This window comes from Sminthopsis crassicaudata, chromosome 3 (genome assembly GCF_048593235.1).
Source record: "Sminthopsis crassicaudata isolate SCR6 chromosome 3, ASM4859323v1, whole genome shotgun sequence".
In the NCBI taxonomy this organism is placed as follows: Eukaryota; Metazoa; Chordata; class Mammalia; order Dasyuromorphia; family Dasyuridae; genus Sminthopsis; species Sminthopsis crassicaudata.
In genome coordinates this window covers 466,530,004-466,554,733 of record NC_133619.1, presented here as the reverse complement: position 1 = coordinate 466,554,733, position 24,730 = coordinate 466,530,004, and the positions used below count along the sequence as shown (strand labels likewise).

General features: G+C 34.2%; 1 protein-coding gene across 1 annotated transcript in view; it reads right to left on the bottom strand.

Annotated features, from left to right (window-relative positions):
- The window catches only part of NEB (nebulin), a 213,863-nt gene that overhangs the window by 122,007 nt on the left and 67,126 nt on the right, over positions 1-24,730 (bottom strand). The window contains 22 exon segments of the mRNA XM_074303459.1: positions 464-571; positions 1,796-1,900; positions 2,948-3,151; positions 3,528-3,839; positions 5,330-5,437; positions 5,541-5,645; positions 6,556-6,759; positions 7,374-7,685; positions 8,034-8,141; positions 9,126-9,230; positions 10,737-10,940; positions 11,156-11,467; positions 12,499-12,606; positions 13,449-13,553; positions 16,214-16,420; positions 16,558-16,869; positions 17,386-17,493; positions 18,378-18,482; positions 20,680-20,732; positions 20,735-20,840; positions 20,842-20,886; positions 23,508-23,819. Coding sequence (XP_074159560.1) covers positions 464-571; positions 1,796-1,900; positions 2,948-3,151; positions 3,528-3,839; positions 5,330-5,437; positions 5,541-5,645; positions 6,556-6,759; positions 7,374-7,685; positions 8,034-8,141; positions 9,126-9,230; positions 10,737-10,940; positions 11,156-11,467; positions 12,499-12,606; positions 13,449-13,553; positions 16,214-16,420; positions 16,558-16,869; positions 17,386-17,493; positions 18,378-18,482; positions 20,680-20,732; positions 20,735-20,840; positions 20,842-20,886; positions 23,508-23,819 — 3,648 coding nt within the window.

The window sequence follows — 24,730 nt, the reverse complement described above, 5'->3', positions numbered from 1 at the left end:
AAATTCATAGACATTATGTATTTTTCTCAAAGCTATTAGGCAAAACATTATAGGAAAGCTGACCTTAATCTTCCCTGTTGGATTTCATTTGAATGCAAAATGCTAATGCAGTGAAGACATTTAATAAGCCCAGTTAGATTTGTCCTTCCCTGCATCTTTTTGGCTATATCCATATGTATCTATCTTTTATGCATCAGTTTAGTTTCCCCTACTTTTTGATCACTCATCCCTTAATGAATACATTAAGCCTTGCAGGTTATCACCTTATTTTCATCATTTGTGTTTATCATTTCCTCCAAATTCAGCTTTTTAAAAAAATTAAGCTTTAAAAATATCAGTTGCTATGATATATCATAGAACATTTTTAAATGTCGAGGATGATCCTTTTTTTAACTTTGTCTCCCTTTGTGAATATACAATTTCAGAGATCTAACACAGAAGCGATAAAAAACCGATGGCTTACATCACTGGCAATGTCTCTTGATGCCTTGGCTGCCACGATTGGGATGGCATCAATTCGCAAATCATAGCCTTTCTTCTTTGCCTCTTCATTGGCAAGTTTATATAGACTCTAAGTTAAAAAGAAGAAGAAGCAGCAACAGTGAAACATTCACAGTCAAAAAAAAATGCCTAGAATGACTCAGTCAACTCTACAAAGAGAAGTACATGCAATTGGCCTAGTATAGGATGAATAAATGCTCTGTATTTTAGCTTTCCTTAGCTATCTATAAATGTTATATGCAGAGAAAACTATTCTATTGGGTTATTCAATTCTTATTACTTGTTAATTCTTAAATTGTTCAAGAGAAGTTTATGTCAAATGACATTAGAAGGAAGATATTAAAAGAAATAAAAGATGGGCCAGAGGCATGGAAGCATAGAAAGAAGAGGGAATAACTCTTCTTTCAAGAGACCTGGAGATCATGAGATTATTTATCACAGTATGGTGGAAATAGGACTGACTTTGAGGTCAGCACACCTAAGTTCAAATGGAATCTCCATTGTTTACTTCCCATAGGGTAAATAAATCACTTATTCTTTCTAGATTTCATTTTGCTCAATTATAAAATAAGAAGATTTAGGCTAATGTTTTGGGAAATGTTTAAAGTAGATGACTTTGGAGGGTTCTTTTCAACTTTGAAATTCTGAAGTGTTATTTTTTTGGAAAATAAAAAGAAATATATAATTTGAGAATGTAGGCTGGAATTTTGCTGACTAGCAAGTCTGGGGCAAATCCAGAAGTTGTAAAGATTCCCTATGAAAAATTGGGATAGAATAAGAACAACTTTGCTGACAGATATGCACAGTCAAGAAAAACAAATTCTCTTATTGGCTATGTACAAAACTATATGTTTCAATCTATATCCTAGATCTATCACTTCTTAGGATATGAATAATATCTTTCATTCTCAACCCTTGACCAATCATGGATTATTATTTTCACATCATGCCTCTTACAGCTTTCAAAGATGCTTGTCTTTAATGCATTATTAGTAAATAAATTATTCTGCTTCTTATTTTGTTCTTCATCAGATCATAAGTTTTCAAAAGTGATGACTTACACACTTGGTGACTGAAGTTTTAGTGCTAGATTTTAAAATAGTTATTTTAAAGTATTGGAGCTTAATCCTGATATTTATCAGTTTTGGAAATAATTTTATTTACTAGATTTAAAGCTATTGGGGAAAGGTGGACTGCATGTCCATTTAGTCAATTAGTGTTTGCCCAATATTAATTGTAAAAAAAAACTCAAAGAGAAATATTGAACACCCCAAAGATTCATGTTTGTTCTTACCGCACTGTAGTTGATCTTGTTGAGTCTTGCTAGTGTAATTTCAGGAGTATCAGGCATGATGTGAATTTGGGTCTTGTCTTTATCCCAGGCTTCTGTGTACAGACGCTATCAAGGAAATAAATGAAATATATATATATATATGTATATGTCAGAGAATGATATGAGATATCAATTAGAACTTTTTTGATCATACAAGCAGTTTTTTATTAAAAAAGTATGAGAATAATTTATATGCTATTTATGTTCTATATTAAAATGACTTTCTAACATTTATAGTTTTCCAAGAGAAATAGGTTGACCTTAGGAAATAATGAATTTGGAAATACTCTTTTGTTTCTTAGATTGTGCCTGGTATTTTTTACTTCTCTTATTTCTTAACATACTCTATTAAATGTTAAAGTTATTGCAGATTTTTCATATATTATTGCATATTTGCTTATATGTGTTTATAACAGATTATGAGATTCATAATGGCAAAGCCATATCTTATTGACCTTGGCATCTCTCCCAGTCTTAAGCATAGTGCTTTGCACATAGTAAGAACACGTGATGGGCACTTAGTAAATGGCTTTTGAATAGGTGGATATCTGAATGAATGAATTCTAATGCAGATTTGATTCATAAAGAAATAACAACTACTGAAGCATGTTTAAACAGAAAGCTTACAAATAACTTCAGATGCTATGAAACATTCTAATAATGTAAAAAGAAAGTGATCTTAATAATATTTAGCACATATAGAACTAAGTTTTGCAAAGCACTTTACAGATATCAACTCAATCTTAGGAGGAAGATGTTATTATTGTTCTCATTTTACAGATGAGAAAACTGAGGCCCGTGTTAATTAAGTGAATTTCCCAGTCACCCAGCTAGTAAGTGTAGGAAGGTGCATTTGAATTCAGTTCTTCCTGATTGCAAGTCTAATGCTCTATTCAGTGTGCCTCTAAATATAAAGTAGCCAAGGGCCTATGTTCTAAATCCAAGTTTCAGAAACATCAATGAACAACAGGGTTGTAAATACTTAGAGAAAATTACTGATGTCTCAAACTAAAACTATTTAATTTTCAATTTTTTTTCTTTACTGATTTTTCTTCCTTGTCCATGATTCACAGTTAGAAACACTGAAACTTCTTCAAGAGAATGAGGGCTTACTTTGTTCATGGTGATGGCATTATTTTTGGCCAAGACTTGTTCCAGAGAATCAGTCACACTAGTAAATTTTATTTTGTCTGGAGGTTGACGGTAGATCTTGTCACTCAAAATTTCAGTTGCTCGTTTGCATTTTTCAACATCCAAAGAACCAATTGGCACCCAGCCAATGCCTCTCATCCACTGGAGATCTGACTTATATACATTCTGTTGACATAAATAGCAATGAAGTTTATCTCTGCATCTGACATGAATCTTCATTTAAAAAGCACATTAAAGTAAATGCAAACAAATAATTTTTAAAACCTAATCTGTAGAAAGACAGATTATTGTCTCAATTTTATACCCAATGGGATAAATTAGAAACTATGCCCTGTAGGAGAGAAATAACCTTGAAATGTCTATATAGTTATTTAAACCATACCACTAGCATTAAATTCGAGGAAAATCATCAATAGTGTTAAGAAAAGAAAACATTTTACTTTCCTCATGGATCTGACCATGAGGTTTGGGATATTATTGCGATACTTTCCAGGTATTTTGAACAAATTTCCCCCAGCATTTAATATTTGTCAATACTCACTTCACTCTGTAGGTCATAAGCTTTACGAGCATGAATGACATCATTTTGGTCTGGTAAGCAAGTCCATTGGTGTAGGTGATGCTTGTAGTCTATATCACTGACTAAGGTCTGACATTTCTTGGCCAGAACAACCCCCAGCATGTCCACTGGGCTGCTGAACTTGGTCTTCCACTTCTCAAAGTCCTTCTTGTACTCCCTGTCACTTTGAACCTTGGCTATATGCAGAGACCACATCATCTTGGGGTCATCATGAATGGCTCGGGCTCCAATATGGTGGCCAAGCTGTTTACGATAGCCTTCCTTGTACTTGTACTGGAAGGAAGAAAAGGTATGCAACAGGTTAAGTCCTAATATGTTCATCGGTGATTATATCATTAGTATTTTAAAATACATACCCTTTACTTCAGTCAAGTTTTGTGGTTCCCCAAATACAGCACCTAATGGTAATTCTTGTTGAACTTAGGCTACCCTTGTGGTGGCAGACGTAGAGCCCATTATGGGGGCCATATTTAAAGACTTTCCAAATGGGTAGTACCTACTGGAATGTACACTGCATTGGGGTACCATTAAAATATCCCTAGTCTCTTCTGTACTATGGTGAGACTTTGGGGAAACAATTTAGTGAAAAACACAATTGTTGAAAGAAAAAGATGTTCTACAATTAGAGTTCCAGGGAGAAAATGTCCAAATCAATATCTTTATTTTGCAAGAGTGAATTAAGATGCAGGAAGAACTATCTTAGCTTTCTTGAGTTTTCCTAGTTAAGTTCTGTACTTATAAAATGTTCTAGCATTTCAAATGCTTCTAGAATTTTCAGTAAAACTATATAATGATAGACTGATAAACCTAGAGCAGGTTGGCTGGGATTATAGAGGAATTAGACAACATACCCTAGGAGGATTCATTGAATGAACTGGGGATGTTTAGCTTAAGGAAGAAAGTTTGAGGGTAAATAAGAGAGAAATGATAGTTATCTTACTATAGATTATATCTCTCTTTATAAATGTGAAGGGCAGTCATGAAGAGGAAGGATTGAACAGGTTCTACTTGTCTGTAAAGGCTAGAATTCAGTTATGGGCAGAAATAGAAAAGATAGATTTTGGCTTGATGTCTGGAAAACCTTTCTCACAATTAGTCATGTCCAAAAGTGAGATGGCTTGCTGAAGGAGGTACTGGTCTCCTCTCCTTCCCCCCCCCCCACAAAAAGACTGGGTGACTTTTTTGGGGTATGTAATAAAGGGAATTCTTGGTTGGTAATGGGTTGGACTAGATAATGATGATATTATTTTTGACTGTGATTCTTTATTAGCCTCAGCAGGCATAAAGAGAAAACGCATAGTTGAGGAAAAGGCTTTGAATAGAATATGTCTAGCATTACTCTTGGCTTAGTAAAATGCTGAATATAAGTAGGAACTTTTGAATAAACCCTACACTACTCATAGCAGCTTTCGACAAATGCATTCTTCACATTGATAAGCCAGACATACAACCCAAGGGTACAGATATCAATTTTTTAACCACTGAAAAGAAATATGGAACTATAGTTTATATATATATATATATAAAAAAACATATAAACTATAAAACTATATAGTTTATAGTTTTAGAGAATATATTTCTTTAGATTGCTTACTTTTGGACATGTAGAGTTGGATATGAGGATTTCACTACATTAAACTATGATTTCTAGAGATGTGTAGGGATCGCTTAGACGTCACTATGTAATTGTTATGTTGTAAATGTAAGATACTGAGAAAATTTTGAGCTAAGTCAATGGTGGAAAATTGCATGGATATACTTACTTCACTGGCAATATCTCTGGAAGCTTTAGCTGCCTTGATGGGGATGGCATCTATCCGCAAATCATAGCCTTTCTGCTTGGTTTCTTCTAGGCCAAGTTTATACAGTTTCTAAGATATTGATAAATAAGTATAAGTTCATGTGAAATGATTATTTTTAAGAAAAATTCTTTTAATATTCAAAACATCAATGTTACACAATATAATCACTTACCTCACTATAATTAATTTTATTCTGCTTTGCCAACAAAACTTCAGGGGTGTCTGGCATAATATGTATGCTAGTTTTATCTTTATCCCATGCTTCAGTGTAGAGACGCTGAAACAAATATAAACAAATACAGTCATGTTGAATCACAGGAATAACACAACAAACCAATCTAAACAAAAATACTTTCATGTTTTTCTCACTGCCATATTAAATCATGTCTCAAAAGAGCCTCAGCCCTTCACCTCAAGAATTAAAGGTACCATTCTAAAAAATCTGTGAGAACTACTTCAATTCTGAAAAAGTTGAGGTTCCAAATGGGGACAGCTCCTATCCCTTGCTATGCAAGCCATCTTCACTTTTAGTAGCAGGCTGAATTCATTCCCTTTATCACAACCTCAATACTCACACACAAATTTTCTTCTTTCTATAATTATTATTAACTAAACATCTATTTAGAATGGCTAAATAGCACAGTGAATGGAGCACTGGACATAAGTTAAGAACACTCATCTTCCTGAGTTCATTTCTGGACTCAGACACTTACTAACAATATGACATTGGCCAAGTCACTTAACCTTGCTTGCCTCAGTTTACTCATCTGTAAAATGAGCCTGAAAAGGAAATGGTATCTTTGCTAAGAAAACTGAGTCAGAGATGAACAACAACAAAAACCTATTTAGCTATTTATTATTTGGATATTTATAAATAAATATCAGGAACCTTTGGGGGAATTCAGGAGAACTCATAATTTTCCTCATTAAAATGAATGGAAATAGAATTTTCATCAAATGGATTTTTCATGGAATAGAAAAGAGAGGGACAGCTAGGTCAGGAGTTGAAATCTGGTCTCAGACACTTAACACTTCCTAGCTGTGTGACCCTGGGCAAGTCACTTAACCCCAATTGCCTCAGGGGAAAAAACAGGAAAGGAAGAAAGGAAGAACAGAGATAGGTATGTTGACATTTCTATAAATTATAAAAATAAAACTACCCTCCTCCTCCAAACAAGAAGACTTACATGGTTCATTGTTTTAGCATTATTCTTTGCCAAAACCATAGGCATGGAGTCCATAAGACTAGAAAATTTGAATTTTTCTGGGTGCTGACGATATATGTGGTCACTCAAAATTGTAGTTGCCCTTTTATTCTTTTCATCTTCAAGGGAACCACTAGGGGACCAGCCGATGCCTCTCAGCCACTGGAGATCTGCCTTATACTGAACCTAAAATTTCAGATGAATAATAAGTTAATATAAAAGCCATAATCAATTTTGGGAGGGATAAAATTTTCTTTGGTTTGCTTATGTTTTCATTCTTATATGATCTTTACTTTGAAAAGTTGTAAAATAAAATACAGATTGAAACAGATTAGAGATATCATTCAAAAACCACATATTCTTGCTGGAAAGTACAGATCACAATCATCTTTAATTTTTATGCATTTTTCTAAGCTGCCAACTGAAAGTTATTCTGAATGTTAGTTGGAGAATAGTGCCTCCAAGAGGCTGAAGAGAGATGGTTGAGGTGTAGGTGAAGGAATACTGATTTTGAATTATGGGTCTTGGCTTCGAATACCAGCTCTGTTGTTTGTTACCTGAGTGATACAGGGTGAATTATTTAACTTCTTAGGTCCTTTGTTTCCCTGGCTATAATACAAGAGGATTGAACCAAGAACTTAGGTCCTTTCCAACTTCAAATGTCACAATTCTAAGAAAACTAGGGGCATTGGGCTAAGGTCTTTATGACTGACCCTACCCTACAGTGAGGCAATATCCATGGAAGATAAAAAATAAAGAGAAATATTTTGCTATTGATCAATCAATAGCCTTAAACTCACATCACTCTGAAGATCATATGTCTTCCTGGCATGGACAACATCATTCTGGTCAGGCAGACATATCCATTGGTGCAAGGGGTGTTTGTAGTCTATGTCACTGACCAGGATCTGACACTTCTTGGCCAGAACAACCCCCAGCATGTCCACTGGGCTGCTGAACTTGGTCTTCCACTTCTCAAAGTCCTTCTTGTACTCCCTGTCACTCTGGATCTTGGCCACATGCATAGACCACATCATCTTGGGATCATCCTTTATGTCACGGGCTCCAATGTGGTGGCCAAGCTGCTTACGATAGCCTTCTTTGTACTTGTACTGGGGAGAAATAAGGCGGAAAGCAAGTCAAAATTGTTACCACCATCTATGAACAGATTACAGATAATATTAACTACAATAGCTTATTTAAAAAGCTTGTGAATTTGCTTATTTTATGGATTTGTTAGAGAAAATCCAAGACTAAATTCAAATTTTAAATTTGAATATAATTCAAATATGTAATTGAACCCATGTAAATGGTTGGCATGGACATATTATCCATTATCTCGGCCTTTGTTTTAATGAGTAACTTTTTGAGATTTGCTTTCAGCTCAGCAATAATTTGAATAGTTCAATTGAAACATTAAATGATAATCAAGTTGGTGTGAAGTGAAAATAGGGACTTACCTCACTTGCAATTTCTCTGGATGCTTTGGCTGTTTTGATTGGTATAGCATCAATAGGAAGGTCATAACCTTTCTTCTTCAGTTCCTCATAGCCTAATCGATAAAGTTTCTATTAAGAGAGGAACAAAATTATTTTAAAAATCACTTATAATTTGATGGGACCAAAGTACTTAATATTTCCAGGTTCCAAGAAAATAACATGGATGAGACAGAATATTTTAAATGAAATTGGAAATAAATAAATTCCGTTTTTAACATTCTTTTTAAATGAAAGACATTGTGGTCAGTCAAAATATACAGCAATGAAGAATTACTTTTCTATTTATTTCAGTGTTTTATGAAAGGTTTTTGTTGGGAATCACAAGGAATTGCATAAAAATTCTGAAAAACAATTAAAAGAAGAATTTCCAAGGAAGAACCTGCTCACATAAGCTCTGAATACAAACAAAAGGATGAAATATATAATATTTAGTATCAGATAAAAATAGGTGATGGCTTATAAAAGCAAAGGGTAGTTTTTTAAAATCATTTTGAAGAATTAGATTTTTGTTGTTGCTTTAAAGAATACAGAAAAAAATTGTGAGTTCCAATGATATATATATATATATGTGTATATATATATATATATATATATATATATATATATATATATATGTAGACTATTGTTTTAAAAGCAAGCTGATCTTAAATTCAAAGCATGGGAAAGAATTACTGGTTTTGAGTTTTTGTGGTAATTATATAGAACAAAGGATTTATTTAGACTTTCCTGAGATATTATATGTGCCCAATGTTCATTGGTATATTGTACTTTAGGATTTATAACACAGAAATCATTCTACAAAAGTGACATTTAGAGTTATGGATTTGGGAAAATGACACTGGGACTCCATTTAAACTTTCCTGTGTGCACATCTTTTGCAGATATCTAACACTGCTTGGAAACTAGAAAGTTCAAACTCTTAATATGGGGAATCAAATTCAGAAAGATTTTGTAATTTAAAATAATTCAGATATTTAAAATAACTTGGAATTAACTGGGCTGGGAGCAATTTCAGTAAACTCTTGTAAAGTGTATTTCCCAAACTGAACTTACATCACTTGTATTGATCAAATTTGCTTTTGCCAAAATGATGTCAGGTGTATCAGGCATAATGTGAATCTGTGTCTTGTCTTTGTCCCAAGCTTCCCGATAGAGTATCTGGAATGAAGAATAAGAATTTTTTCAGTAAGAATATTAGGTAACTATTAATTTTCCAAGGCAATCTAATATACTTGAAAAAGGCATTATTAAGGGATATATATTAGCAGAAAACAGACATTATTTGACTTTTAAACCATATTTAACTTAAGACAATAGCAGTACTGCACTCAGAATCAGAAGACCCCCAGGTTCAAGTTCTACCTCAGATACTGTGTATCAGGCAAGTCACTTAACTTTTCTAAATGCCATATGTAAAATCAGGGGGTTGGGCTTGATAGCCTACATATATTATCTCATTTGATCCTCACAGTAACTCTATGAGGAAAGTTATATTGTTATTGCTCTATTTCACAGATGAAGAAACTGAGACTTAACATCTTGTCTGGAGCCACACAGTGTCAAGACCACAGAACAAGTCTTTCTAATTTCTAGGCCAGTATTCTGACAATGACACTATGCTGGCACTACAATGCTTGCTATATAGACTGAATATATATTTAACAATATATAATATAGTATGTATGTTAAAATAGAGTTGAACAATAGCCAATTGTATTCATTTAAAAAAATAACCAAAATATTTCATAGACTTGGACTTGATCACTTAGTAAATTGCCCACATTGTTGTATAAATAGAAAGAATATTGGATTCCGGGTCAGGATATTTAGATTCTAGTTTTAGCTCCGCCAGTAACTAGCTGTGTGATCAGAGGCAAGTCATTGAACCTCATGGTATCCCTAGCAACTACTTAAAATTGTAAGTCATACTGTAGTTGCTAGATCTGCATTGGTATAAAAAATTAACATATAAAGTCCTTGTATCTTAATTTCCTCATGTATAAAATTAGGTCTACATGACCTCAGGTTCAGATGACTCAGGTCCTTTCTGTCTCTAGAATATTTTAAACTCCTACTTTAACCGTTTCTGCCAGATACAAAATCATGGTTAGTCATTCAGCCTCCTCTGGCTCAGACATTTAAAAGAAATAAAGGTCCCCCCCTCCATCACCCCCTGCACAGAATGGAATCTACACTGCTCCTTTGCTATGTAAGAGTCAAAAACATCAGCAACTAGGTTGGAGGTGGAAATGGAAGCCATAAGTTATGAGAAATCTGAGTCTGAGACAAAATTTGTCTCTATTCACTAAATTATATGCATATAAGCCAACTGAAAGAAGTTACACTTATAATTAATTACATCAGTTTCCTCACATTTCTCTCACTGTCTATGCTAAAGCATATTAAATGTCTCAGAATATCATTCAGTTTCTTAGAATTTAGCCTATGGCTTTATTACAATTCTATTATTCTTCAAGGAAAAGTAAAGATATTCAATATTTTTCTCATTGTAGAAAATTCATTTATATCTTGAATTAAAAAAAAAAACATGCCATGTTCAATCCACTTATTATTTGATTCAGCATGGGACAATGAGAATATCAGTAAAATATTCAATTATAAAACATCTCCCAAATTATAATTTCTCTCTTATTAGCAACTTACATCACTCCTGTTTTTGGCATTTGTCTTTGCCAAAACTATATCCATGGCATCAGGAAGACTAGTGAATTTGTTTTTGTCTGCTGGTTGTCGGTATTTCTTTTCACTGATGATTTCTGAAGCCTTCTTGTTCTTTTCAGCTTCCAAAGAACCCAGTGGGCTCCATCCTATTCCTTTGAGCCATTGGAGATCAGACTTATACATGTTCTGTGGGAGAAAAAAATCAGATCCAAGAAGATCATTTTTTTCATTCAGGATATTTAACTTAATTTTTAATATGGCATCAAAAAGCAAACACCACTGGGTTATTTTAGTTTTTGTTTTGCTTTCTCTACTACAAAATAACACCTTTAAAATGCAATGTTTTACCCAATAATTTATTAATAAAACATTTAAAAATATTTTAATCAAATAGAACTTACATCACTTTGTAGTTCATATACTTTTTTAGCTTGAATAATGGCTGTCTGATCTGGCAGACATGTCCATTGGTGTAGAGGATGCTTGTAGTCAACATCACTGACTAAAGTTTGACATTTCTTGGCCAAAACTACTCCCAGCATGTCCACTGGACTGGTATACTTGGTCTTCCATTTCTCAAAGTCCTTCTTATATTCTCTTTCACTTTGCATTTTGGCCACATTCATGGATAGTACCAGTTTGGGGTCATCTTGAATACTACGGAATCCAATATGGTGGCCTTGTTGTTTGCGGTAGCCTTCCTTGTACTTATACTAAAATCACAAGTAAAAAAAAAATTAATTAACACAAAGGCAAGAAAAATTAACTTACATCTCTAAAATCTAACATATTTGGATGATGCTCTTTTCATCAACATTTAAGTAGGTAGAAATCTCTCTGCATTATTAGTAAGCCATGTAAGTCTTATCTGTGTTGTTTAATAAGATAAATGGAACAGATGATGAAAGGAGATTATGGAAATAATCAACAGCGTCTATTTTTATGACATAGCAAAATCTAATTAGAGCCAGAAGAATATATTAGGATGTCAAAAATACAGCTTATCTAAATTTCAACAAGGTATATCACAATACCTCTTAAGGTAAACTTTTTGAAAAGACAGAGTGCATACCAGATTACAACATATTTACATGGATTGATAACTTTCTGAAGAGAGTTTATTGGGTCATTCTTATTCTGAAGGTTTCCATTTACTGATATACAGGAAAATCAATGTACCTCTAGGATAAGAGTTCTTAACTTAAGAGTCTATGAACTCATTTTGTGGTGGTTGATTTTTTTAAAACATATTAATAGCTATTTTTCATTTTAATTGTTCCCCCTAATTTATGCATCTGAAACATTTTAAGAAGTACATAGACTTCATTAGACTTATAAAAGGCATGACAAAAAGGCCAAGAATATATGCCTTAGGATTTTTTTGGGGGGGGAGGGGGGTTCCATACCAGTTTCATGAAATAAAAGCATGCTTTTCATAATGTTTGCAAATTGATTTTTTATTAGACTGTATTTGTTTTTGCTTTGCAAAATATGGTTTCTTGTTCAACATTATCAGTCACTCAAATGAAGATATACTTCAAATGCCTATCAAATACACAAATACCATAATCCTAGAAATAAATAGCCAATTAGGTATCAGAAATTAAAAAAACTGAAGTCTAGATTTGAAAACTTGTCTTCCCTTATGCATTTTAAATAATCATTGTTAATAACAACTGTGAATATAAAAACCAGTAGTGTTGCTAGACAGAATTGACCCAATAGCACTTGCTATATTACTTACATCACTGGCAATGTCTCTTGAAGCTTTGGCTAGCTGGACTGAAATTGCATCAGGTCGGAGATCATAGCCTTTCTTTAATGCTTCTTCCCATCCAAGTTTATACAGTTTCTAAAATTAAGGGGATTTTTGTTATTTACCATTGATTTTTAGTAGATCTTGAGAACAGAAATACAATTGAAGAGGACATGGCTAAGTCCTAGAATCTTTTGTCATTTAGAGACATAGAATAAAAGACAGTCTTGGCATTTCTAAAAAACCCTTTTTTTTTGTGATCTCAATAGTCAGTCAATTTGCATTTTCATTTTATTTCAATAATTTCATCCAGATCTATCTGAGCTTGAAAGGTATATTATGGTTATAAGAAGCAAGATATAGTAACCTGCAATTACTTATTCCTATATATGTATTTATCTTCCCAAATACAATGGAAACTCCTTGAAGACAGTAACTGTTGGTGTGTGTGTGTGTGTGTGTGTGTGTGTATGATTTTATCCCACCAGGAACAATGCTTGGAATATAAGAAGAACTTAATAAATATTTGCTGATGGATTCATTGCAGTTGCTTTGACTATGTCATTGGTGAGTGCTATTCTTGCCATTAGAGTTTTAAGGCTGGAAATAGCCAAATGTGAAATTGGGATCTCTAAGAGCCCTGAGATAGCTCATCATCTTGACTATGTTCATTACTGGGCACAGAGTTTAGGGTGGGTGTGTCAAATAACACACATGATAAATTTACAGCAAAAAGTTTGTTTTTTTGAGGGTCACCAAATTCACTCATGGGAAATATATCTAAAAGTGTAGTAGTAATTGGATTGAACTTTTTGAGTATTCTACTTCTTTTCCTTCAATGTTTCAAAATATATTCTCTATTAAATTAATCAATATTTTTGACCAAGCCTAAAAAGAAGTTTTTGCACTTAAGATAAAGCAGCTTTAAATATCTTTACCTGACTGTACAACGTCTGGTTCTGCTTGGCTTGTAGAATATCTGGAGTATCTGGCATAACATGAATCTGAGTCTTGTCTTTGTTCCAATCAACAGTATATAAATGCTAAGGAGAAATAGAACAAGTAAATCATTAGAATAACCATATAGAGGGAGGAAGAAATGTCCTTTTAAAAAACAAAATTCCAAAAGCAAAGGAAATATTAATATTGCTTTCATTTTCTCAACCAATGTCTTCAGTCTAGGAAGACCAGAACAAAATGGCTAACAGGGAAATGAAATCTCAAATAGGCAAGGAGATGATGAGAGTATCCTATTTTCTTCAACCCATTCAAATAACTTAATCCAGATGAACTACATTCCAGGATATTGGAAGACCTTGCAGATATGATTGACAATTCATTGTCATTAAGTCTTTGAGAAATCACATAGGAAAAAAAGCAGTACAAAACTGAAGATGAATAAGTATTGACCAGTTTTCAAAAAAGATGAAAATAGATTTCTTAAATAACTTACAAAGCTTAAAGATTGTTTATCCCTGACAAAGTTCTAGAGTGCCTTAATAAAGGATAGTTTGTAAATGCTTAGGTAGGTGATGATGACTTAGTATGAGTTGTATAAAAAGGAAGAAAGGAGAGACAGACAGAGACAGAGAGATAAAAGGAAGAGAGTGGGGAAAGAGAGGGAGAGGGAGTTGGACTTGGAATCAGAAAAAGTTGAGTTTGAACCCTGCCTTAGATAGTTATTGGCTAAATGTTATTAGATAAGCAATTTAATCTCTCTTAGACAAAGATTTTTGGGGAGAAGAAGCAACAAACAGTTGATAGAACACTGCATTTTAAATCATGGTTCAAATCCCACCTCAGATATTTATAAATTCCGTGACTTTAAGCAAATCACTTAGCCTTTTTGAGGCTCCATATACTTGTCTATTAAATAAGGAAGTTTGGATGTGATGACTTCTAAGGTCTCTTCTAGTTCTAAACCTATGACTATAAATAGATTATTTTAATATAAAGCCAAACTCATTGACTTTTGGGAGAAAATTACCCAAAATGTATTAGGGAGTGATGTCATAGATATTATAGATTTAGATTTTAATAAGGAATTTATCTTAAAGATATCTCATGATATCTTTATATGTAAAATTAAAAGATAGGGGCTGGATTACAGCAATATTTGGTGGTTTGGGAACAGATTGAATGACCTGACCCAATGAGTGATGATCAATAAATTGGTGTTAACCTGGAAGCCTATATTGAAGTACCCCCAAATTCCATATTTTATTCTGTTTTATCCAACATATGAATAAATGATTAACAGGAAGTTGTGGAAAGTATGATTATTTAATGTGTGTATGATAGAAAATTGAGGCAGACAGTTGAGATCTCAAAAGTTGCAACAGTTTAGAATGAGAAGCTAAATATAATAAAAGGAAATTTAATGGGAATGAAAATAAAGTTCTGTATATTTTTTAACAAATTAACTACACAAGTATAAGATGAGGAAAACTAATTTTTTTTTAAAGTTTTTAATGGATTGTAAACTCAATAAAAGCCTCAAACCCTATTTTAATCTTAGGCTGTCTTCTATGAACAAACTATTCAGAGTGGTAAAGGCTTTCCTACAATTTTGTCTAGTCAGATCACATCTGTAGCACTGGATTCAGTTTTATGCGTTTCATTTTTAGGAGATTGATAAGTCACAAAATATTCCAAGGATGGCCAAGATAATAAGGGAATTCAAAATTATGCCATAGGAAGATTAGTTGAAGGAATTTGGAATGTTTATCCTGTAGAAGAGAAGACTTGGGAGTAAAAGGATAGTTGAAAATAAATATTAGCTAGAAGAGTGAGCAAACTTGTTTGGTCCCAAAGATCAAGACTAAAAACAATAGGTAAAATTGAAAGAAAGATTTTTTGGCTGGCAAAACTTCCCAACAATTAAATGTATGGAATGATCCATTGCTGAAATTAATGAGTTCCCCCTCATTGGGAACCTTCAAATGAAAGCTTAGAATCCAATCTTTCAGTTGAGAGGATTTTCTGTTTAGGTATTTTATTAGATGAATCCTTTCAACTTTGATATTCTGTGACTATACATATTATGCCTACATGAGTAGAGTTATTCATTATATGTTGTCAATGATATAATGGAAAATGAATAAGCAGTTATTAAAATGAATTCAGGAACATCTCAAAACAAAATTTGGATATTTCAGGCAATTCTTCAAAGGTAATGAAATAAATGTCTTTAAAAATGTGAACAAGAAGCAAATAAAAGGTAGAAATACAAAATGCCAAGAAAATACCAACTTAAATTGGCTGGAAATGGAATTTCAAATAATTTGATAGTAATTAGAGATATTTTGATTTCACTGAGAGCAAGAGTAGATGAAGGGGGAAAGGGTTTTATAATGACTGACTATCAATCAGGCTTCTCTACCTCATATTCCCTAACAATATCTCCCTTGTCCTTCCAACCTTATGCTAACCCAACCACACAGTTTGGGATTTTGGGAAGGAGAATAAAAATACAATAAAATTTTAAAGGAAAAAAGTCAATGTGATACAAAAAAATAAAACAGAAGATAGGAAGAGAAGAAAAGAGGCAGAAGTATCCTGAAACAATTTTTAATTGTTCAGAAATGCAAAAATGATATTATAGGCTCCAAATGAAAAACTAGAGCACTGCCAAACATTCCTTCATTTTAACATTGATTTGGGAGGCAGGAAGCTCATTCAGAATGAACAACATGTATTTTACCTTATTCATGGTGTGTGCATTCTGTTTTGCAAGCACCATGTCCATAGAGTCGCTCAGTTTCTTGAATTGAAAGTTGCTAGGGTGCTGACGGTATTTCCTGTCACTTGCATATTCAGTAGCTTTCTTGGCCTTCTCCACTTCCAGAGAACCAGCTGGGCTCCAGCCAAGGCCTTTGTACCATTCGTTGTAGTCCTGTTTATATTCATTCTATAAAGAAAAGAAGCAAATTGTACCTTATCTTTCCTATTCTTTGCTGAGAAAATTTATCTGCTTGAAAAAAAAATTCAATCCCTTTTCCCATCTTGGAACCAACAATCAAAAACCCAAAGGAAACACAGACTTACATCACTTTGAATGTGATTCATATTCCTGGACAACTCAATATTCATTGCATCAGGAAGGAGGATGTACTTGTGAATCAGGTGCTTGTAGGCAGTGTTGCTTATGTTGGCCTGGGCATCCCTGGCTGCTGTGACGCTGAGCATGTCAGCAGGAGTGTGGTAGCTGGTCTTGGTATTCTCATAGTTCTTCTTATATTCCCGTTCAGATTGCATTTTAGCCACTTGCATGTAGTGGACTAGTTTGGGGTCATCTTGAAGACTGCGGAAGCCAACCATCTTCCCCTTGTTCTTTTCATAATTATATTTGTATTTATACTATGAAGAAAGTAAGAAGTATGATTTAATTCAAGTTTCCCCAACCCCCCCACAAATAGAAAAACTGACGTGTGTAGATATTACGTGACTTGTTCAGCATCATGCAAATAGTGTATGGCAAAGTTATGATTCAAATTCTGGTCTTCTGACTCCAAATAGTACATATAATGACTCCCATGCATTAAAAATGGGATTGTTCAGAATTGTTCAGAAAAATCTTAAATCACTCAGTGACCTGTCTTTGAGGAATAGGACATCAACCTACAATGAAATTGCCTTTATAGGCCTCAAAACAGGGATCTTTAAATATATGAATTTCATTTAATGGGCAGTTTTATTTTATTTTATAGATGGTAGAAAGTCTACAAGAGAAGCCAGCCTTTGGTGTTTCCACTGACCAGAGGACCAATCTTGTTCGCAGCATATTATAGTCTCTTTAATGTTTCTAGAAGTAACCTTGATTAAGTGCACCTGCATGGGAAACAAAAGACTAGGTGACTTTCCATTCAAACTTACATCACTAGCGATATCTCTAGAAGCTTTGGCAGCAGTGATAGGAATTGCATCAGTTCTGAGATCATATCCCTTTTTCCTCGCTTCTTCCAAGGAAAGTTTGTATAGTTTCTGTAAAGAGAAACACAAAGACACAAAAAGAGCAACAGTGATGGGATAAGCAATCAGGTCATCTGCCAAGTTAATTCTCTCTACTTACTGTATGATGTCATACATCAAAGTAAAAATTCAAAAACAGAGAGAACAAGAACCACATTTTCAAAGATATCTCAAACCAAACTCATTATGTTTTAACTAATTCTTTTAAATATATGGAATTCTGGACCCTAAGAACATCAGTGATTCCTAAACCCAGTGGAAGGAATCTCAACCAAGAAAAAGGGTTTGGGGAGAGAAAAATTACATACCAATTCCAATTAGGCAAAGAAAAGAAAGACAAAACACCCAATACCATAAGATAAAGTATGACATTTCTTTACCCTGGATTCTAATCATGATTTCTGCCTTCATTCCCCACCTGAGAATTTCACACAGCTGAGAATCCACAAACTCAAAAGAAATGAAAGTTTAGGACTATTCCTCCTCTTCTATCTCATCCCTCTCCTACTACTTGTGTTCCTTCTCAGTTTTGAAGGAAATACAGTCACAGATTCTTATAGTAGCACCCTGTATTGCTGCCCCTCCTTCTGAGTTTTAGACCTCTACATATCTAGGCCCTACTCCATCAACAATCCTATTTCAAATTACAGAGAGCATGAACACAGGATAACAAAGCACTTTGGACTAAAGGACTGGAATGTCACCATTATTTTCATTAGACACAAAAGTCTGAACTGAAAGCTGGATAATTCCCTTCAATTTTATCTCTTCATAGAATCACCTGAGCATAGGGTCATTATAAATACTTGGTGCTCAATATTTAATTTATCTAATGAAGGAAAGAATGGATTCTAATGGGAAAGATAGGGAACTATGGCAGGAACATGTATACTTACATCGCTCATGTTAATTGCATTGGTTTTTGCCAAAACAATCTGAGGGTGATCAGTCATGATGTGAACTTTGGTCTTATCTGCTTCCCAAGCTTGTTTGTAGAGATGCTTGAAAACGCAAAAATAGTGAAGTTAGAACCAAAAAATCTCTCTGAGAAAATTGATCAATGCAGTAACAAACCACAATTCCAGAGAACCAAAGATGAAACATGATTTCTAATTCCTAAAATAGATGTAATGGATTCAAGATGTAAAATACATCATAAAATTTTGATTATGACCAATTTGCCTTACTTGACTATGCACATTTGTTACAAGGATTATCTAACTATATATCTTCTTTCTCTTTCTTTCCTTCCCTCCCTTCCTCCTTCAAAGGATTCTTTCCTTTCTTCCTTCCTTCCTTCCTTTCTTTTGTTTAATCAGAGAGGTGGGGGGGGAGGGAGAAGGAAGTAGAGAAAAATTTTATGTTTAATTTTTAAAAGCAGTAAAATTTTTAAATCTTCTCTAGAAATGTTACCTTGTTTATCCATATGCAGTAACTGCTGCTTTAAGATTTAATTTTAAGAGAACAATTGAATTAGATCTGTTGAAGTGAAAAGATGAAGAACTATCCTAGACTAAGTCAAAAGGTCAGGAATTTCAGCTGTGGCACTAACTCATGATCTTACTTTTAGTAAACCATCTCATTGCTGTGTGCCTCACAAACTGGCACTAGGACCCTACAGTAATCAGTCAGTCCCAGTTTTATGCACAGTTAATATGATTATCGTCCTTCCTGTTAGAAGAGGACTAAAATGACATCACTGTGTTAGGGTTTAAGGCATAGCGTGGGTGATCAAATCACTACAACAAGCTCTGAGACTCTAATATAGATGGGCACAAATAGCCCACACAAACACTTGAAGTGGACATGTCTCTAAATATGTACATCTCACTTTTTTTTTTCATTACTTATAGTTGTCTAGGCATTTTCAATAAGGTGGAAAATTTGCACACAGGTAACTGCTATTTTCCCAGACTTAATTAACTGTCCCTGACACTTGCTTATAAAAAAAAGGAAGGAAGGAAGAAAGAAAGAAAGAAAGAAAGAAAGAAAGAAAGAAAGAAAGAAAGAAAGAAAGAAAGAAAGAAAGAAAGAAAGAAAGAAAGAAAGAAAGAAAGAAAGAAAGAAAGAAGGAAAAGATAGGAAGGAGGGAGTAAGGAAGGGAGGAAAGAAGGAAGGAAGGAAGGAAGGAAGGAAGAAAGAAAGAAAGAAAGAAAGAAAGAAAGAAAGAAAGAAAGAAAGAAAGAAAGAAAGAAAGAAAGAAAGAAAGAAAGAAAAGAAAGAAAGAAGGAAGGAAGGAAGGAAGGAAGGAAGGAAGGAAGGAAGGAAGGAAGGAAGGAAGGAAGGAAGGAAGGAAGGAAGGAAGGAAGGAAGGAAGAAAGGAAGAAAGAAAGAAAGAAGGAAGAAAGAAAGAAAGAAAGGAAGGAAGGAAGAAAGGAAGAAAAAAAGGAAGAAAGAAAAAAGAAAGAAAGAAAGAAACTTGTTTACACTTTTAATAGTTTAAAAGGGCACTGAGATTTTTACAACAACCTATGTAGAACATGTTTATCCAGAAATATATGTATTCATATGGAAATATATATTTTATGTAATATAAATAACAATAGATAGGGTGGGTATATTGTAATGTTTACTAATAAAGGGATTACTCATATCTATAATCTCCCAGAGTCACTGAATCACAGAAGTCCAGAATTGGAAGGGACCTCACTGGCCATTAGTCCAACATGTCTCTGAACAAAATTCCCTTCCACCATAAATCTCCCCTGATAGCATGATAATTTCTTACAGGCAGGGACTTTGTCTCTCCAAATAAAATAATAATCATTGATGGATTGATAAATGACAAATGGCTATTCAGTCATTGGAAGAAGACAATTATCTCTTTTGAGATAGATGTCTATTAGTTTTCTCCTACCTGCTCCTAATGTCTGTCTTTAATGCAACTCCCACCCATCATCCCTAGTCTCCCTAAAGTATTCAAGTATATAGTAACAATACCTGAAATTATCATAATTTATGATTTACAATGTACTTTCACACACACATTATTTTGGAGGGTTCTTACAACCCTGTGAAGTGTGATATTGTTATGATCATTTTTACATAAAGCAACTGAGTTTCAGAGAAACTAACTGACTTTCTAAATGTCACATTGCTGAACAACAGAGAGCTAGTGATCGGTACCAGCTCTTCTAATTTAGTTCTATGTTCTTTCTCCTCCCTTTGAATAGTGAAAATTTTAAAATATTTACTTACTTCGTTCATAATTTTTGCATTATTCTGTGCTAGAACCATGCTCATCGAGTCATCAAAGTGGAATACTTCAAAGTGTCTGGATGTTGGCGGTACTTCTTGTCACTGATGATCTCCATGGCTTTCTTGTTTTTCTCAGCTTCCAGTGAGCCTAGAGGCAGCCAATCCGATACCTTTCATGAAGTCATCATAGTCTGCTTTGTACTGATTCTTTAAAAAAAATAAAAGTGGTGAGGGAGGGAATGAAACAATGATTGCCTTTGTGGACAACATAGAAGAAGTACAGATCAACAAGACCAGGGTATGTAATGGTTAATACCTTCCATTTTTGTTTTCAACAATAAAATATCAAAATTCAACCATTTTAAAATATTCAGCTTTCATTCTTTTTTTTTCTCCATCAAATCAAAAGAGACATTAGATGCTAGCTAGATATAGAGCTGGAAAAAATCGAGATAACTAAATCTACATCGCCTGCCCCCATTTTACAGATCAGGGAACTGAAAAACAAGGAAGTAAAGTGGCTTACTCAAAGTCACCTAGAGCATAACAGAGCTCAGATTTTAACTCAGGTGTTAACAATTTAGCAAGTTCAGGTCTTTTTTTTAGTCAGTTTCCTTTCCAATTATCATAGAAAGAAAAAATACTATTCCAATGCAAAGAAAGGATAACTGCCTGTGGGAATTTTATTTCTGACTTATAGTTTCCTAGATCATAATTTTAGAGATGGCAGGGTCCTTAGAGGTCACAGTGTCATCATTTTACAATGAGAAGACTGAGGCCCAGAGAGGCTAAGTCATTTGCTCAGGGTCACACAGACAATTAAATAGAAGAGCTGATATTTATCCACAGCTCCCAGGATTCAAATTCAGTTCTCTTTTTCATAGTACAATATTCAGTTGAAGAACATTATCCCAAACTAATTTGCATCCAGATATTATAAGCAACTTGGTTTATATATATTTTGTCATCTTGCAAGTATCTAGTTTTTAATCAGACTTCATTCAGGCAGCCTCTTGCTGCCCCACCTCACTTCCCAGTCTATCACAACCCACCTCCACTTTTTAAAGATCTCACAGCTGTTTTGTGGCAAACTGGTCTCTCTCCTTCACTCTGGCTTTTGGCTTTTGCTCTGTGTGGCTTGCACTATATGAATTTCTGCTTAGATATCCTATGTCTTGTCATCCCTTGTCTCTCCTTTTATTACTACCTTTGACTTCGGTAATTTGAGGTTCCTAATTTTAGTTTTCTTTTCCTTGGTGACATGGTGGGGTAGTACTTTGGGCCTGGGATCAAGGAAGGCCTTAATTCAAATGTGACCCCAGACATTAATTGACTGGATGATCTTGGATATTTAATTTTTCTCACGCTCTTTAACTATAAAATGGGAATAATAATAGAACCTACCTCCCAGAGATATTGTGATGGCCAAATGAGATAATATTTATTAATTGCCCTGGAGATAATACTTTATCCTAGCACAGTGTCTGGCACATAGGAGATACTTAATAAATCTTTCCTTCATTCTTTTCTCTCTCTTTTTTCCTTCCTCTCTCTCCCTCCCTTCTCTTCCTTTCCCTGCCTTTCTCTACTCTTTCCTTCCTTCTTTTTGCCCTTCTTCCTTCTTCCATCTTCCCTTCCATTTTCCTTTCCCCTCCCCTTCTTTCCCTCTTTCCCTTCCTCCATCCTATCCTTCCTCCCTTTTCTCTTCTTTTCTTTCTTTCTTCTTCTTCTTTTTCTTTTTCTTTTTCCTTTTATTTTTTAAAATTTTTTTTTATTTTTTGCTGAGGCAATTAGGGTTGTGACTTGCCCAGGGTCACACAGCTAGGAAGTGTTAAGTGATTGAGGCCACATTTGAACTCAGGTCTTCTTGACTTCAGGGCTAGTGCTCTATTCACTGCACCACCTAGCTGCCCCCTCTTTCCTTTCTTTCTTTCCTTTCTTTTTTCCTCTCTTTCTTTCCTTTCTTTTTTCTTCCTTCCTTCCTTTCTTTCTTTCTTTCTTTCTTTCTTTCTTCCCCTCTCTTTCTTTTTTCCCTCTTTTTTCTTTCTTTCTTTCTTTCTTTCTTTCTTTCTTTCTTTCTTTCTTTCTTTCTTTCTTTCTTTCTTTCTTTCTTTCTTTCTTCTTTCTTTCTTTCTTTCTTTCTTTCTTTCTTTCTTTCTTTCTTTCTTTCTTTCTTCTCTCTCTCTCTCTCTCTCTCTCTCTTTCTTTCTTTCTTTCTTTCTTTCTTTCTTTCTTTTTCTTTCTTTCTTTCTTTCTTCCTTTCTCTCCTCTTTTACTCTTTCCTATTTTCTTTTTCTTTCTTTCTTCCTCTATCACACTCTCTCTCTTTTTCTTTCTCTTTCCTTCCTTCCTTCCTTCCTTCTTTCCTTCCTTCCTTCCTTCCTTCCTTCCTTCCTTCCTTCCTTCCTTCCTTCCTTCCTTCCTTCCTTCCTTCCTTCCTTCCTTTCTTCCTTCCTTCCTTCCTTCATTTCTCCTTCCCTTCTATCTTCTCTTCTCCTTTCCTTCTTCCATACATAGAAAACAAGTAGCCAAGAGTCTTGGTTTCTCCATCTTCACGCCTTTTTGTCTTCTCTGGTAAAGTTTAATATAATCTTTCTAATAGCCATTCCTATACTAATATATTTTTGTTTTTACCATCTGTAGAGTGCCACAACAAAATTGGAAAATAACAGTTACTGTGCATTACAAAAGTTGAGCAGCATCAGGCTAAAGGAGCAAAGATCATCAATGACATATTTGCTTTTTTGTTTTTCCTCTTCCTCTGTTGTGTGATAGTCACTTTAATGGGTCCCTGAGCCAACATGCACACACGTGTGTCTTTCACTTACATCGCTCTGGATCTGCATCATGTTTTTGGCTAATTCAAAGCTCATGGAATCTGGAAGCATGTTGTATGTATGGATCAAATGCTTGTAGTTGGCATTGGTAGCCACTTCCTGTGACTTCTTAGCTGCCACAACACTGAGCATGTCCACTGGGGTATGGAATGATGTCTTTGATTTCTCATACCCTTTCTTGTATTCTCGATCAGATTGCATTTTAGCCACTTGCATGAAATGCACCAATTTGGGATCATCTTCAAGGCTCCGGAAGCCAATGTGCTTCCCTTTGGCTTTTTCATAGGCTTGTTTGTACTTATACTGTAGGCAGAAGGAGAAAATAGGACAAAGATAATGAATAAAGGAAGAGAACAGGTTCCCATAACCATATGGTGGCTACCATTTTAAAATGTATTTGGTTTCAGTTTGTTTAAAATAAGCAAAAGAGGAACTAAACAGAAACAGACTTTTTTTAAAATTTCATTTCAAGTTCCCACGTTGGGCCCTAGAAGCTGAGGACGTGAGGGAAAATGAGCTCAATATGAATTTCAGTAATTCAGAAATGAAGGTTGACTCAAGATGCATAGACTACATAGATGTATATTAAGAAGAGGGAATAACCAAATAATTTATTACATTTGAATATAAATAGAATACCATTTTGCAATAATATGGTTTCAGAGAAACCTAGAAAGACTTTTATAAACTGCTATAATAGACCCAGGAGAACACTCTATTCTTTAACTGTGACATTGTAAGAATGAACAAATAATCACCATATAATGAGCAACCATTATTCTAGAAGATTGATGATGAAAATTCTGTCTACCATCTGAAAGGTGATAGACTAACTATGCTGAATGAGACACATTTTTTGGACATAGCCAATATGGGAATCTGTTTTGCTTAACTTTGCATGTTGTTATAAGTGTTTAGTTTTTCTTTTTTCTTTTCCCAGTAAAGGAAATAGATGAGAGAGAGGGAAGTGAAATATTTGTTAATTTTTTAAATTTCATAAAAATTATTTTTTGAAAAAGATTTGGTTTTACCCTAGTACCTACTCCTCAGGAGAATTTGCTGACCTAATTTCCCCTAAGAGAACCTGTAGGACCTGGTCCTGGTCAGTGGTTTCTTGATGATGATCTCTTAATACTCAGAATTATTTTGGCAGACCAATGTGAAATAAATTAGAAACTTCTAGAAAAACTAAATTGGGCTAAAAAGATTCAATT